This window comes from Lynx rufus, unplaced genomic scaffold (genome assembly GCF_022079265.1).
Source record: "Lynx rufus isolate CCGP_SWC_20201006 ecotype Redwood Valley unplaced genomic scaffold, mLynRuf1.p SCAF_15, whole genome shotgun sequence".
Taxonomy (NCBI): Eukaryota; Metazoa; Chordata; class Mammalia; order Carnivora; family Felidae; genus Lynx; species Lynx rufus.
This window is the reverse complement of record NW_025814829.1, coordinates 41,286,304-41,302,752: the sequence shown is the minus strand read 5'-3', so window position 1 is coordinate 41,302,752 and position 16,449 is coordinate 41,286,304. Positions and strand designations below refer to the sequence as shown.

The 16,449-nt window shown below is 36.8% G+C and overlaps 1 protein-coding gene across 1 annotated transcript in view; it reads right to left on the bottom strand.

The window, feature by feature from the left end:
* HMCN1 (hemicentin 1) overlaps positions 1-16,449 on the bottom strand; it is a 465,916-nt gene that overhangs the window by 172,705 nt on the left and 276,762 nt on the right. The window contains exon 36 of the mRNA XM_047077306.1: positions 5,765-5,888. Within this exon, the coding sequence (XP_046933262.1) occupies positions 5,765-5,888 (124 nt within the window). The remainder of the gene's footprint in view (positions 1-5,764; positions 5,889-16,449) is intronic.

Genomic DNA, 16,449 nt, shown 5'->3' with positions numbered 1-16,449 from the left:
AGAAAACTTTTGGAAACCATATATCTGAAAAGGGAGTAATATCTGAAATACATAAGAAACTGATATGGGGTGCCTGGGTGGCTCTGTTGGTTAAGCGTCTGTCTCTTGATTTTAGCTCAGGTCACAATCTCAGCAGTCATGAAATCGAGCCATGCACTGGGCTCCATGCTGGGCATAGAGTCTGCTAAGGATTCTCCTTCCCCCTCTCTCTCTTTCCTGCTCACTCTCTTTCCCTGTAGCTCTGGGAAGGGAAGGGAAGGGAAGGGAAGGGAAGGGAAGGGAAGGGAAGGGAAGGGAAGGGAAGGGAAGGGAAGGGAAGGGAAGGGAAGGGAGCAAGCCAGCCAGCTAGCCAGCAAGCAAGAAACTTATACAACTCAATAGCAAAAAACCCAAAATAATTAAATAATGGGCAAAGGACCTAAATAAGACATTTTTCCAAGGAAGACTAAGAAGTGACCAATAGGTACATGAAAATGTGCTCAACATCACTTATCATCAGGGAAATGCAAATCAAACCCACAATGAGATATCACCTCATGTGTGTTAGAATGATTATTATAAAAAATCAAGAGATAATAAGTGTTGTTGAAGATGTGGAGAAAAAGAAACCCTTGTACACTATTGGTGGGAACGGAAATTGGTATTGCCAATTGGAGACCAGTATGGATGTTCCTCAAAAAATTACAAATAGAACTACCATATGATTGAGCAATCCCACTTCTGGGTATATATTTGAAGGAAATGAAATAGTATCTCAAAGAGATATCTGCACTTTCATGTTCACTACAGCATTATTCACAATAGGCAAGACACGGAAACAATCTTAAGTGTCCAACAACGGATAAATGGATAAAGAAGATGTGATATACGCATAATTCCCTTCTAGCATTTAAGGAATCATCTTACAATTTTGAATTTAGGTGAACACTGTTTTAGACAGAAACATTCATGGGGCACCTGGGTGGCTCAGTGGGTTAGAGGATCCGACTTGGGCTCAGGTCATGATCTCACAGTTTGTGGGTTCACGCCCCATGTCAGGCTCTGTGCTAACAGCTCAGAGCCTGGAGCCTGCTTGGGATTCTGTGTCTCCCTCTCTCTCTGCCCCTCCCCTGCTTGCATTCTGTCTTAGTCTTTCTCTCAAAAATAAATGAACATTAAAAAAAATTAGAAGAATAAAAAGAAATTCATAAGATAAATAGTATGTTATGTTAACAGTAAGACGTCTGTATACTCCAAGCAGGAGGTAAGATGTCTGCATACTCTAAACAGGAGGTTGAATTCCATTCAACTTGTTGACTTTTTCTCTATTCTCCTTCCTCCAAAAGCTGCGTGTGCATTATCATGCCAAACCTACAATACCTTCTTCTGAATATATCATGGGCTAGATTTTACTTATGACTTTAATTACAGGCATGAATTGACTTTTTCAAATCCTGGTTAAATTCAATTTAATACATAACTAATAAAAAACTGAGTTAATCCCACATAATCGCCAGAATTATGATATAGTGAGTAATAAATTTATTTATACTGAGAAAATACTAGAGTGCTAAACTCAAGTTATCCATTAAAAAAGAAAAAAAAAGTTCCTCACAACATTCCCAAGTCTCCTTTAGGTCACAAGTGAGCTATTAACCAAAACACAGAAATGATAGAGGAACCTTTTTTAAGTGGGTGTTAGCAGATGTTAGCCAAGCAAATACTTTAAAATAATAAAATTAAATTAATGGGTGTTCTACTAATGTTTTCACCAGACAGCTAATACAGACCCAGGATGGTTCCTGGCCAACAGTAAAGGCAGTGGAACTTCAGATATATTTGTTGAAATGTTGGTGCTGTGAGATGGGCCAAAAGCCAAATATGCATTTGGCCAAAACAGTTGGTAAGTTGCTATTTACAGATAATAATTAGAAACCAGGCACCAGGGCAAGCTTGTAGTTGTAAGCACATGCAGGCTTTCATTTAATCCTCGTAACAACCTCCCCAATTACACTATCATTATTCTTTCCATTTTACAGATGAGAAAACAGATCTAAAAACTTAACATCTAAGCCTACTGTCCTCATGATATTACTTGGCAGTAGAGGGACACAAATTAAAAACCCATGCTGTTAACCATAACATGCCACTTCTGGGTGCTTCACCTTGGTTAATCTTTCCTAGGATATAATTAAGTACAGATGTAATGAATGCCTGAGCCATCAGACCCCAAGAAATCATCTGTTTGTGGAAACATCTGTCTCACTTGGCAAATATCTGAGGTTTAGATAAAATTTCATAGTTTGGTCTAGAGAATTAGAACTTTCAGAATTATGAAACTTTGATGATCAAAAAGGACCACCTACTGAGAGTCTCTGCCTTCTATAAAAGACATAACTCCCCCTAAGAAACCTAGGGGATCACAAGAATGTTCCTCATGATCATGACATAATCTTCTAGTCCAGGAGACCATCCACCCTTACTTCACCTTTTGAAAACACGTTTTCCTATGCTTGAGGAGAATGAAGGAATCTACAATCTTTTTTATAAGAAAGGAAAATATTAAACAGTTGGAAAGCTGAGGTTCTTAGGGTTGAGTACTTTTGGATGACAATTACAGTAAATGCTCATTCACTGAATGTGTTACCCCATAAATAAAGATTAGGACTAAAACAAATGCTCACTTAGAAAGCAACTATAAGACTGGTTAAATCAATCAATTAAAATACTAAATTAAATGATAGTTGCTTCTCTATAGATTTTTCAATGTCCCTCTTAATATATAGCACCAGGATTAGATATAATACTTCAGAAGCATTCAGAGAGCAAGAGTATAATAGGGCTATTTCCTTTCTTGTTCATACTGTTTCTAGTACTGACTTCTAAGATTATTAACTTTATTATGAAATTGAATGCGCATGTCTACATTAATTACGGAAAGCCATTGATATCTCCAGTATTTCAATGTGTGGAGTCTGTAAGCCACTCTTCTCCCACCCTATTTGTATGTAGTTTTTCACATCAGATTAACTTGCTATTTTAACTTCTGAGATATTTTTCAAATCTATGGCCAACTAATACTTTAGAAATTCCTACACTTTTTGTTAACATCTCCCACCCTCACTGAAGTTATTAATACAAGTATTGAAGAGGACAGAATCAAGTTTGGAGTCCTTTGCATCCAATGGGACATCGCTGTCGAGAGTACCAAGATGATATGCCAGCTTTCTGTCCTGATTTCTGGACAGTAACCAACTACTTCCTGCCAGGTGGATCGCAATCAATATTAGATTAGAAGTCCACTTCATCATTTATTCTCCTTTTCAGATCGATGAACTGTATCTTACCTCTATTCCATTTGTGATTTGTATCAAAAAGATTGTTTTGTATGCTCCATCCAGCTTGGTAGCTTTTAATACATACTTACAATGACTAACCTTCTGTTTCTTTTTCTTCTCACATTAACTCAGATGTCTTCCAGCTTGCTGCCCCTCTGCCTGATTTTCCATGCATGCATGTACCCTAACTGCAATCCTTGCTAACACATATTATGTTACCATATCCAGACTGTAGGTTTATATACTTATGTTTTCTTACATATTGATGTTTTTCTTTCTGTTGTTGCTTTATATTTTATGGAATCCTTGATTTCTTTCATGAACTCTGGTTTTCAATTATTCTTGACTACATTAGTAAATCTCTAAGCAAGGTTTTAGAGTCTGGGCCAATGTTTCTCTGGGTAATGGCATACAGACCACTTGCATCAGAGATGTTGTTTGGGGACATCTGAATCTGGGCCCAGGAAGCTGCATTTTTAACATGCAATACATATGATTTTTAGAAACATTAAAGTTTGGGAGCCCTGAACGCTGAAGTTTTGTTTTTCCCAGCTCTCAAGACATACATTCTATTCTTCATTTAAGTATTTTAATCTAGTCTAGAGAACAAAAACCTCTTTCTTTTTGATAACACCCGAGAGAGTAAAAGTGGGAGGTATTTTACATCTAATACCTCAAAACCTCAAAAGCACTCTGCAAGTCAGATACTCTGAGAAATTAAATGGTTTGCTCAAGGTTACATAGATCATGGTTGGCATAGACTTTAAACCACAACTGGCCTGACTCCAGTGCCTGAGGTAATTGCCAACACATCATGCTAGCCCACCTAACTGTTTCCTTTTAGGCAACCATGGAGACAAAGACAGAAACTGCTGGAAGGGAGAAGATAAACAGCTTGTAGGAAGAGGTGAGGAGGAGTCTGAGGGTATGAAAATGGGGAAAGGAGAGCAAGGCCGCCCACACCACACTCTTAGATGGAGGTGGAAGTTTCAGTATGTGCTGGAGACAGCTGATGTAGAGCACTAGGAAGAAACAAAGCCCTTGCGGGGAACGAGGTAAATGCGAGGCAACTTAAGGGAGAGCAGGGTCAGCCTGTTCCCAAACTCTTAAGCATGGCAAACCAATTCCAAGATCGTTATAGTTAGATATTGGTCTTTAAGTTAATTGCTAAATGAAGAAATAAAGGCCTTGTTAAGGAACATAGTCTGTGCGTATGACATCCATAAGTTAGGTGATCGTATTTAGGGAAAGGGGGAAAATAAATGGGTTTATTAGAAACATTTAGGGAACTGATGATCTGAATCTTTTAACTGATTGATTTAAATAAAATATGTAAAGATTAGAAGAATTCAGTGTCCAATTTAAATTTTTTTTATTCACTTACTATTTACTTTTTCATTTCTTAAGTATTTATTGACTGCCTACTAAAAATGTACCTGGAATCAAGCTAGATGCTAGGGCATCCTTCTCAGTTAAATTGCTCAGTAAATGCAGAGTGAATATATGAATGAATGAATGAATGAATGAATGAATGAAGAATAAATGAAATGAATGAATAAAGGATTTAACAAACAATCACACAGACTAGAGAAAGTGAATAAAGTATAAATGGAGATCTTGGATAGCTCTCTGCAAATATATTTAGCTGAATTAGGAAAGTTCAAAACTACAATTCTTGACCTTTTCTGATGAGACTCCAGAGATCTGAAGTCTCACATTCAAGGTCAACTATTCTTTCAAGTTTATTGTGAAGCTATAATATTCAGAGGGTATTCCATGGCCACCCAGACTTTTTCAAAACCATGAGAGAAGATCCTCAGTCAAGGCTACCTTCTACTTACAAAATCCCTCTTATAGGCAGGAAAGAAAATCACAGAAAATACTAAGGCACAATCCTGCATCTCTGTCTTTAGGATAAAAGTTATGTGTACAACGTTATTAGTTAACAGAGTTCAAATAATTAAAAACACACAGTAGGATATTTATTTATGAACTCTAGCACATCCTATTTGACAACCTGAATATCTTAACTGATACCGTGACAGGGGAGCCTGGGGGCTCAGTTGGTTAAGCATCTGACTTTGGCTCAGGTCATGATCTCACAGTTCATGAGTGCAAGCCATGTGTCGGGCTCCATGCTGACAGCTCAGAGCCTGGAGCCTGCTTCGGATTCTGTCTCCCTCTTTCTCTGCCCCTGCCCCACTCATGCTCTGTCTGTCTCTCCAAACTGAATAAATGTTAAAAAATTTTTTTAATTGCTACCTGACAAACTGAGTATCTTAATATGAGCAATTATTATTACAATAATGTAAAAAAACCTAGTTTTTAAATATAGACTAAAACAAACACTTGTTTCTTTTATACTGTAATTCAGTAAAAATGAGTCATCGTGTTAAAAGAAAAAGTCATAGAAATATTCTTTTGTTAAGACATGGGAATGACATTACCATGCACATGTAGCTGAAGGTGCTGTTGTGCTTCTCCGGCCGCATTGGTGGCCACACATGTGTATCTGCCAGCATCTTCCATCAGGGCTCTGGCAATTTGTAAAACTCGACCGGAAGACTGTATCTAATTGGGAACAGAAAGCATGGCAGCACTTTGTACTTTATACTGGACTGTAAAACATTTGCTTAGGTAGACAAACTCATTTAAATTTATACTAGCTAATTATAGTTTTATGCCAATATCTTAATTATCTCTAGATAGATTAGAGCCAGATCGCTTCGCCATACAAAAAATAGACTGATGCGATTGAAAACTTTTTTTATTCTTTAGAAAACACAAAATAAAATAACCTAAGAGCAGCCTGCTGGTATAGTCATAAAACTTCACTGAACAAAAGACTTTAGCACTGAACTATGAGGTATGTGATAAAAATTTAAGCTACTTTAAAAAAAACACAGTCACATTTATATAACACTTCATAAATAGTTTCAAAACAACAATCTTTTTTGATTAAATGGTCACCGGGGCCAGAAAAACAATAAAAATTACAAAATATGAGTAATGGAAATGCAGATACATTTCTTCCTGACTGTTTTTCCTCATTTCTCTCTTAAACCTATTGCAACTAGCCTCCACCATTTTGGAACTGGTAGTTTAAGGGTTATTCTTTGAAACTGATTATTCAAAGGTTATCAGTAACTTCTAAGCACAAGATCCAACAGCATACGTAGTAGGCTCATTTTCTCTTCCCCCATCTACGGCATTTGGCATTATTGACCACCTACTCCTGAATCACTCTACTCTCTCGTTGTTGAAGATACAAAATGTCCTCAGTTCTCAATCTGTCTACTTCCTCCTCCTGCCCCATAAAAATAAAGCTCAGCTTTCTGATAGTTTTCATCCAAATTCATGTCTTCAGCAAAGAATCCTGTGCAGACTCTTAAATTTATAGTACTGGCCTCAATTTCTCTCCTGAGCTCCACACTCCCTGTTCCAGCTATCTGCTGGATGGGTTAGCAAATGAAATTTAACATATCCAATAACTGTTTCCTTGTATCTCCAGACCTACTTTTCATTGCATGTTTCCAATCTTGTTTAATAGCACCACTATTCTCCAAGTCATCTTGATTTCAGAGCCCAATTTGACTCTCCTATTAAGTATACTACTCTGTATTTTTCAGATCCCCTATTTTCCATTCTCACAACCACTGTGGGATTATAATAGTTTCTTAATTTATATTCCAGTGTCTCCAACCTCCCAAACTGTTAATCTATCTTATATATCACTGCCAGAATAATTTGCCTAAAATGCAAATTTGATCCTTTTACCAGTTCCCCTTCAAAGCTCACTCACAGCTCCCCACTTTGCCTAGCATGAAATCCGAACTTGGCATACATAGCCTTCCAGGCTTCCCACATTTTGAACCCAAATGATCTGTTCTCCATACACTCCCATGTAAACTCCCACTTGACCCATTCTCCAACCATACTGTACTAAACACATTAAGCAGCACATTCATACATTAATAGTCACTTCTAGACTTCTGCACATGGCATTTAAATGTCATAATTTTTTGAGTCTGAACTAGGTCAGTTCTCTTCCATTTTTTCTTACTCTTTACTCTCCCCTTAGATAAACTCATTCACGTCCATGGTTTCAAATATCATTATTTGTCAGTATCTCCAGCTAGAGCTCTCCTATGAGCTCCAGGAGCATACATTCTGTGGTCTACCTGATCTCCACTTTATTTCAAAGTCAACTTAACCTCCAAAAGACTAAAACTGAAATAGTTTTTTTCCCGAAATGGGATGTCCTCCAAAGTCTATCATACTGGATGCATCATAATCTATGTATTTGTGTAGTTAGATTCTCCATGTTTTCCTTGATATTTCCCACTACCTCAACTTTCATGTGCAATTTTTCACTGAGTCATAATGACATCTTCTTCATGGTCAGAATGTGAGTTCAAATTTCAATCTTCTCTCTCTCCTAGATGAGAAAGTCCTAATTGATATCCACACGTCTACACTTTATCTTTTTAAATTTATTTTTTGCCGTAAAATTGGCATGTAATTGTAATTTCACATGTACAACATAATAATTCATATATCTGTATATGTCGTAAAGTGATCACAAGTCTTGTCATCATACAAAGTTACAAATTGCTTTTCTTGTGATGAGAATTTTAAGATTTACTCTCTTGTTAACTTTCCACAATGCAATACAATATTATTGAGTATAGTCGCTATGCTGTAATCACACCCCCATGAATTATTTACTTAATATCTGGGACTTTGTACCACCTTCACCTTGACCACCTTCACCTATTTTGTCCACCTCTCAACCCTCTCCTCTATGGCAACCACCAATCTGTTCTATGTGTATCTATGAGCTTTGTTTTATCTCTTTCATTTTTTAGATTCCACATATAATGCCCTCAAGGTCCATCTGGGTTGACACAAATGGCAAGACTTCATTTTTTTTTATAATTGAGTAGTATTCCATTGTGTATCTATCTCTATCTCTATCTCTATCTCTATCTCTATCTCTATCTCTATCTCTATCACATCCTCTTTATCCATTCATCTACTGATGAACACTTTGGTTGTTTCCATGTCCTGATTATTGTAGATGCTGCTGCAATGAACACATGGGTGCATATATCTTTTTGAGTTAGTGTTTTTGTATTCTCTGGATAAATACCCAGAAGTGGAATGCTGAATCGTGTGGTAACTCTATTTTTGATTTTTTGAGGACTGTCCCTACTGTTTTCATAGCAGCTGCACTAGTATACATTCCCACTAACAATGCAAAAGGGTTCCCTTTTCTCCACATCCTCACCAACACTTTTTGATAGCTTTCAAACAGGTGTGAGGTGATATCTCGTGGTTTTGATTTGAATTTCCCTGATAATCACTGATGTTAAACATTTTGTCATGTGCCTGTTGGACATCTATATGTCTTTGGAAAACTGTCTATTTATATCTTATGCCCATTTTTAAAACAGATTGCTTTTTTTTACTATTATATTGACTTCTTTATATACATCGGAAATTAATCCCTTACCAGATATATGATTTACATTTTTTTTCTCTCATTTAATAGGCTGCCTTTTAATTTTGTTGGTGGTTTCCTTTCCTGTGAAGAAGCTTTTTAGATTGATGTAGATTGATCCCACTTGTTTAGTTTTGCTTTTGCTGTCTTTGATTTTGGAGTCATATCTAAAAATTCGATGCCAAGACTCTTGTCAGGAAGCTTATTACCTACGTTTTCTTCTAGGAGTTTTGTGGTTTCAGGTCCTACATTCAAGTTTTTTTTTATATTAAATATAACTTATTGTCAAATTGGTTTCCATACAACACCCAGTGCTCATCCCAACAAGTGCCCTCAACAATGCCCATCACCACTTTCCCTTCTCCCCCACCCCCCCCATCAACCCTCAGTTTGTTCTCAGTATTTAAGAGTCTCTTATGGTTTGCCTCCTTCTCTCTCTGTAACTTTTTTCCCCCCTTTCCTTCCCCCATGGTCTTCTGTTAAGTTTCTCAGGGTCCACATATGAGTGAAAACATAGTATCTGTCTTTCTCTGCTGACTTACTTCACGTACCATAATACCCTCCAGTTCCATCCACAAATGGCCAGATTTCATTCTTTCTCATTGCCAAGTAGTATTCCATTGTATATATAAACTACAGCTTCTTTATCCATTTGTCAGTTGATGGACATTTAGGCTCTTTCCATAATTTAGCTATTGTTGAGAGTGCTGCTATAAACATTGGGGTACAAGTGCCCCTATGCATCAGTACTCCTGTATCCCTTGGGTAAATTCCTAGCAGTGCTATTCCTGGGTCATAGGGTAGATCTATTTTTAATTTTTTGAGGAACCTCCACACTGTTTTCCAAAGCAGCTGCACCAGTTTGCATTCCCACTAACAGTGCAAGAGGGTTCCCATTTCTCCACATCCTCTCCGGCATCTATAGACTCCTCTGATTTGTTCATTTTAGCCAATCTGACTGGTGTAAGGTGGTATCTCAGTGTGGTTTTGATTTGTATTTTCCTGATGAGGAGTGACGTTGAGTATCTTTTCATGTATCTGTTGGCCATCTGGATGTCTTCTTTAGAAAAGTGTCTATTCATGTCTTCTACCCATTTCTTCACTGGATTATTTGTTTTTCAAGTGTGGAGTTTGGTGAGTTCTTTGTAGATTTTGGATACTAGCCCTTTATCCAATATGTCATTTGCAAATATGTTTTCCCATCCCATAGGTTGCCTTTTAGTTTTGTTGATTGTTTCCTTTGCAGTGCAGAATCTTTTTATCTTGATAAGGTCCCAATAGTTCATTTTTGTTTTTAATTCCCTTACCTTTGGAGATGTGTCAAGTAAGAAATTGCTGTGGCTGAGGTCAAAGAGGTTTTTTCCTGCTTTCTCCTCTAGGGTTTTGATGGTTTCCTGTCTCACATTTAGGTCCTTCATCCATTTTGACCTACATTCAAGTTTTTCATCAATTTTGAGTTAATTTTTATGTATGGTGTAAGACAGTGTTTTGGATTCATTCTTTTGCATGTGACTATCCAGTTCTTCCAATGCCCTTTATTGAAGAGAACATGCTTTCCCCATTGTATATTCTTGCCTCCTTTGTCATAAATTAATTTATATATGTGTAGGTTTATTTCTAGGCTCTCTCTCTATTCTGTTCCATTGATTTATGTGTCTGTCTTTATGCCAATACCAAACTGTTTTTGATTATTATAGTTTTGTAGTATAGTTTGAAAACAGCATGAGGCTTCAAGATTTGTTTTTCTTTCTCAAGATCATTTTGGCTACTTGGGATCTTTTGTGGTTACATACAAATTTTAGGTTTGTTCTACTTATGTGGAAAATGCTATTGAATTTTTGATAGAAATTGCATTGAATCTATAGGTTGCTTTGGGTATTATGAACATTATAACAAGATTAATTATTCCAATTCATGGGCATGGGATACCTTTCCATTTATTTGTGCCTTCAATTTTTTTCATCAATGTCTTATAATTTTCTAGTGCACAGGACTTTCACCTCCTTGTTAAAATTTCTTTTTATTCTTTTTTATGCAATTTTAAATGGGATTGTTTTCTTGATTTATCTTTCTGATAGTATGTTAATGTATAGAAATGCAACCAATTTTTGTATATTGATTTTGTATTCTGCAACTTTACTGACTTCATTTATTAGTTCTAACAGTTTTTGGGTGAAGTCTATAGGATTTTTTGTATATATAAAATCATATTGTCTGCAAATAGTGACAGTTTTACTTTTTCTTTTCAATCTGGATGACTTTTATTTCTTTTTCTTGACTAATTGTTCTGGTTAGGACTTCCAATGCTATATTGAATAAAGCGGTGAGAGTGGGAATACTTGTCTTGCTCTTGATCTTAGAGAAAAAACTTTCAGTTTTTCACCCCTGAACATGATAAGCTGTGGGCTTATCATATATGGCCTTAATTATGTTCAGGTATGTTTCCTCTATTCCCATTCTGTTTAGTGTTTTCATCATAAATGGATGTTGACTTTTGTCAAACGATTTTTCTATTGAGATGATCATATGATTTTTATCCTTCATCTGTTAATGTGGTGCATTTCACTGGTTAATTTGTGAGTGTTGGAAACATCCTTGCATCCCTGGAGTAAATTCCACTTAATTATGGTTTATGATCCTTGTAATGTATTGTTGAATTTAGTTTGCTAATATTTTGTTGAGGATTTTTGCATCTATGTTCATCAGGGACATAGGCCTATAATTTTGTTGTTGTTGATTGGGGTTTTATGTTGTTTGTTTTATTTTGTTTTTATGGTGTCCTTGTCTAGTTTTAGTATCAGGGTAAAGCTGCCCTCAAAAAATAAATTTGGAAGTGTTCCCTTTTCTTCAAGTTTTTGGAAGAGTTAGAGAAGGATAAGTACAAAATCTTCTTTGAATGTTTTCTAGAATTCACCAGTGAAGCAATTGGGTCCTGGAATTTTGTTTGTTCATAGTTTTTTTGTTTTTGTTTTTAATGCTTATTTATTTATTTTTGAGCGGGGGCAGAGCTGGGGAGAGACAGAGAGAGAGAGAGAGACATAGAATCCCAAGCAGGATCTGCACTGTGAGCAGAGTCTAATGCAGGACTCGAACCCACAAACCGTGAGAGCATGACCTAAGCTGAAATCAAGAGTCTGACTTTAACCAACTGAACCACCCAGGTGACCTGATAGTTTTTTTGATTACTGATTCAGTCTCTTTACTAGTGATTGGTCTATTCAGATTTCCTATTCTTGATTTAGTCTTCAAAGATTGTATGTTCTAGGAATTTATTCTTCCTTCTAGGTTGTCCGATTTGTTGGTCATGTAACTGTTCATAGTAGCCTGTTATGATCCTTTGTATTTCTGTGGTATCAGTTGTACACTCTCCTTTTTTACCTCTGATTTTATTTATTTGAACCATTTCTGTACTGTTTTTGGTGAATCTAGCTAATTTTGTCAGCTTTGTTTGTCTTTTCAAAGAACTATCTCTTAATTTCATTAGTCTCTTTTTTTCTTTTTTGTCCCCATTTCACTTATTTCTGCTCTGATCTATTATTTACTTCCTTCAACTAACGTTAGGCTTTGTTTGTTCTTTTTCTAGTTCCTTTAAGTGAAAAGTTAGATTTCTTATTTGAGATTTTTCTTGTTTCTTGAGGTAAGTCTGTATCTCTATAAACTCCCCTCTTAGAATAGCTTTTGCTGCAGCCTATTGATTTTGGTACATTGTATTTCGATTTTCATTTGTCTTAGGTATTTTTAATTTCCCCTTTGATATTTTGTTGATGAAATTATTGTTCATGTTGCTTAATATCCACATATTTGTTATTTTTCCTGTATTTTTCTCGTAATTATTTTTCTAGCTTCATACCATTGTGGTCAGAAACTATTCTTGATATGATTTCAATCTTCTTAAATTTATTGACATTCGTTTTGTGGCCTAACAGGTGATCTATCCTGGAGAATGTTTCATATCCATTTAAGAAGAATGTGTATTCTGCTGCTTTAGGATAGAATATTCTGTACATATTTATTAAGTGAACCTGATCTAATGTGTTGCTTAATACTGATATTTCTTTATTGCCTTTTTTCTGGATGATCTATTCATTGATTTAAGTGGAATATTAAAGTCCCTTGTTATTATTGTATTGCTGTTAATCTCTCTGTGTAGGTCTCTTAATATTTTCTTTGTATACTTTTGTGCTTCTATGTTGGGTATATATATATTTATAAATGTTACACCTTCTTGCTGGATCATTATGAAATGATTATGTAATGGCCTTTATCATTATGTAATGTCCTTTGTCTCTTTTTTTAATAGTTTTTGCTTTAAAGTCTATTTTGTCTGATACAAGTATAATACTTTACCAGCCTAGTTATCATTTCCATTTGCATGGAATATGTTTTACCATCTCTTCACTTTCAGTTTGTGTCCTTACATCTGAACTAAGTCTTTTGTAGGCAGCATATAGATGAATCTTGTTTTTTTTAAATCCATTTAGACACTTTATATTTTTGATTGGAGAATTTAGTCCATTTACATTTAAAGTAATTATTGAATAGGGAATATAGCCAATGGCATTATAATAGCATTGTATGGTGACAGATGATTGCTACACTTGTGGTGAACATAGTATAATGTACAGAATTTTTTAATCACTACAGTGTTCAACTATGTTGTACCTCTGAAACTAATGTAACATTTTATATCTTCAACAATTTATATCTTTAATTTAATTTTTTAAAACAAGGAAACGACCTGTCCCTTCCCCACCCCCACCCAATAAATTGTTGATAGGAATGTACTTATGCCAAGTTGTCAATTGCTTTCTGGCTGTTTTTGTAGTTCCTCTCTGTTCTTTCCTCTTCTCTTGCTTTCTTCCCTTGTGGTTTGATGACTTTGTTTAGTGTTATGTTTAGATTACTTTCTCATTATCTTTTGTGTACCTACTATAAGTTTTTGCTTTGTAATTACCATGAGGCTCACGTATAACAACCTATTATACAATAGTCTATTTTAAATTGATAGCTGGGGCACCTGGCTGGCTCAGACAGTTAAGCATCTGACTCTTGGTTGCGGTTTAGGTCCCGATCTCACACTTTTTGAGACTGAGCCCTGTGTCGGTCTCTGTGCTGACAGCACAAAGGCTGCTTGGGATTTTGTCTCCCTCTCTCTCTGCCCCTCCCCAGTTTGTGCTGTTTCTATCTTTCTCAAAATAAATAAGTAAACATTAAAAAAAAATAAATTGATGGCAACTTAAGTTTGAATGCATTCTAAAATTTTACATATCTACATCCCCCCCAAGTGTTTTATGTTTTTGATGTCACATTTTACATTCTTTTATTTTGTGTCTCCCTTAACTGTTTGTTGTGGTTACAGTTAATTTTACTTTTGTTTTTTAATCTTAATACTGGCCCTATAAGTAATTAACCCACTACCTTTACTATATATTTAGTTTACCAGTGGCATTTTTACTTTTGCATGTTTTCTTGTCACTAGTTAGTGCTTTTTCTTTCCAGCTTAAAGTCCCTTTAACATTTTTTTTCTTTTTTGGAAGGGCCACTGTAGTGTGATAAATTCTTTTACCTCTTGCTTGTCTAAAAATCTCTTTACTCTCCTTCAACGCTGAATAATAATATAGCGGGTAGTGTATTCTTGAGGGCAAGTTTTTTTCCTTTCAGCACTTTGAATATATCACACCACTCCCTTCTAGCCTGCAAGGTTTCTGCTGAAAAATCATAGTCTTATAGGGGAAGGGGGAGGGGCAGGTGGGGCAGGTCCATTGTACCTAACAAATTGCTTTTTTCTTGCTATTTTTAAGGTTTTCTTTTTATCTTTAACTTTTTACATTTTAATTATAATGTCTCTTCATGTGAATCTCTTTCAATTCATCTTATTTAGAACTCTCTATGCTTCCTGGACCTGGATGTCTGTTTTCTTCCCCAGCTTAAGAGAGGTTTTTATCCATTACTTCTTGAAATGTGCCCCCTTTCTCTCTCTTTTCCCCTTCTGAAGCCCATGTAATGTGAATGCTATTCCATTCGATGTTGCCCCATAGTCCCTTTAGCTATCTTCATTTCTTAGAAATTCTTTTTTCTTTTTGCTTTTCTGTTTGGGTGAATCCCACTGCCCTGTCTTCCAGCTCACTGATTTGTCCCTCTGCTTCATCTAAGCAGCTGTTGAACCCCCCTAGTGTATTTTTCAGTTCAATTATTATTTTTCAGCTCCGTGACTTCTATTTGGTACTTTCTTATATTTCCTATGTTTTGTTGAAGTTCTCACTGTGTTCATCCATTCTTCTCCTGAGTTCAGTAAGCATCTTTGTGACCATTACTTTGAACTCTTTATCAGGTAGATTACATACCTCCATTTCATTAAGATCTTTTTTTTTTTCCTGAGGTTTTGTTTTGTTCTTCCTTTTGAGACATACTCTTCCATTTCCTCATTTTGTTTGAGTCTCTGTGTTAATATCTAGGTATTAGGCAAAACAGCAATCTTCCCACTGTTAAAAGAGTGGCCTTGTCTAGATTAACCTCATCATTCAACCTTGCCTTAGCTCTTGGTTGTCTCTCACACTTTGTGACTAAGTAGCCTGATTTACTCCTGATAGGTCTCAGTTGTTAAGAGTGTTTCAAGACCTGTCAGTACTCCAGAGAGAGAGAGAGAGATCTTAGTCAGTACCTGGCTTCAGGCTGACTGGAAGCCAGATCCTCAGACAGCAGCTTTTAAAGTATACAAATGGCACTGCAATTGTAATCCCTGCTGGCCTTAAGACCAGGGGATCTGGAGGTGTCCCCGGGTGACAAATTGCAAAATTTGGGGCTTCAGATGTGAGTATATGCTTCTTTCTGGGAGTGAGCTATATATAGCAAGGCCAAGGGAAGACACATAGGTGGTGTCTCCCTGCCTATGTTCCCTGGGAATGCCTTCAGAGTCTCTACATGGATGGCAAACCTGAAGCCCATCCCTCAGGTTGAAGCTCGAGGACCAGTGGTGGGCCTTTTTCACCAGCAGACTAGGAGTATATTCCAGTTTACTGTCTGTGCAATGCCTTGGGTGGGGTAGCCTGCCAAGAACTGTTTTTCTGGTTATTGTTACAGTCTCATAGGCCCTGGCACACAAGCTCCTCTGGCTACTAGGTCCAAGCATTCAAGGGGTATCTCCTGTGTGGACTGTGCTTGCCTGTCAACTTTAGTGAGGCAGTGGGAGAGAACTTGAGGTGGGGCATGCCTGCAGCTTTAGCAAGGCATGGAAAGAGTGCTGGGGGCAGAGCACATGCTCCACTGCAGCAAGGCAGTGGGAGATTGCTGTGTCTGTGCACATCTGCTTTTGCTAGCAAGGTAGAGGAAGAATGCAAAACTGGTTCCTCCCAGGACCTCTGTCCCTGGAGAAAGTCCCTACTGGTCCCTGTTCCTCTGGCAGATGCTTTAAAATTAGCAAATAAAGGGGCGCCTGGGGGGCTTAGTGGGTTAAGCATCTGACTCTTCATTTCCACTCAGGTCATGATCCCATGGTTCACGAGACAGAGCACTGCATCAGGCTCTGCTCTGACAGCGTGGAGCCTGCTTGAGATTCTCTGTCTCTATCTCTCTATCTGCCCCTCCCCTTGCCTCAAAATAAAATAAACGTTTAAAAATAAATTAGCAAAT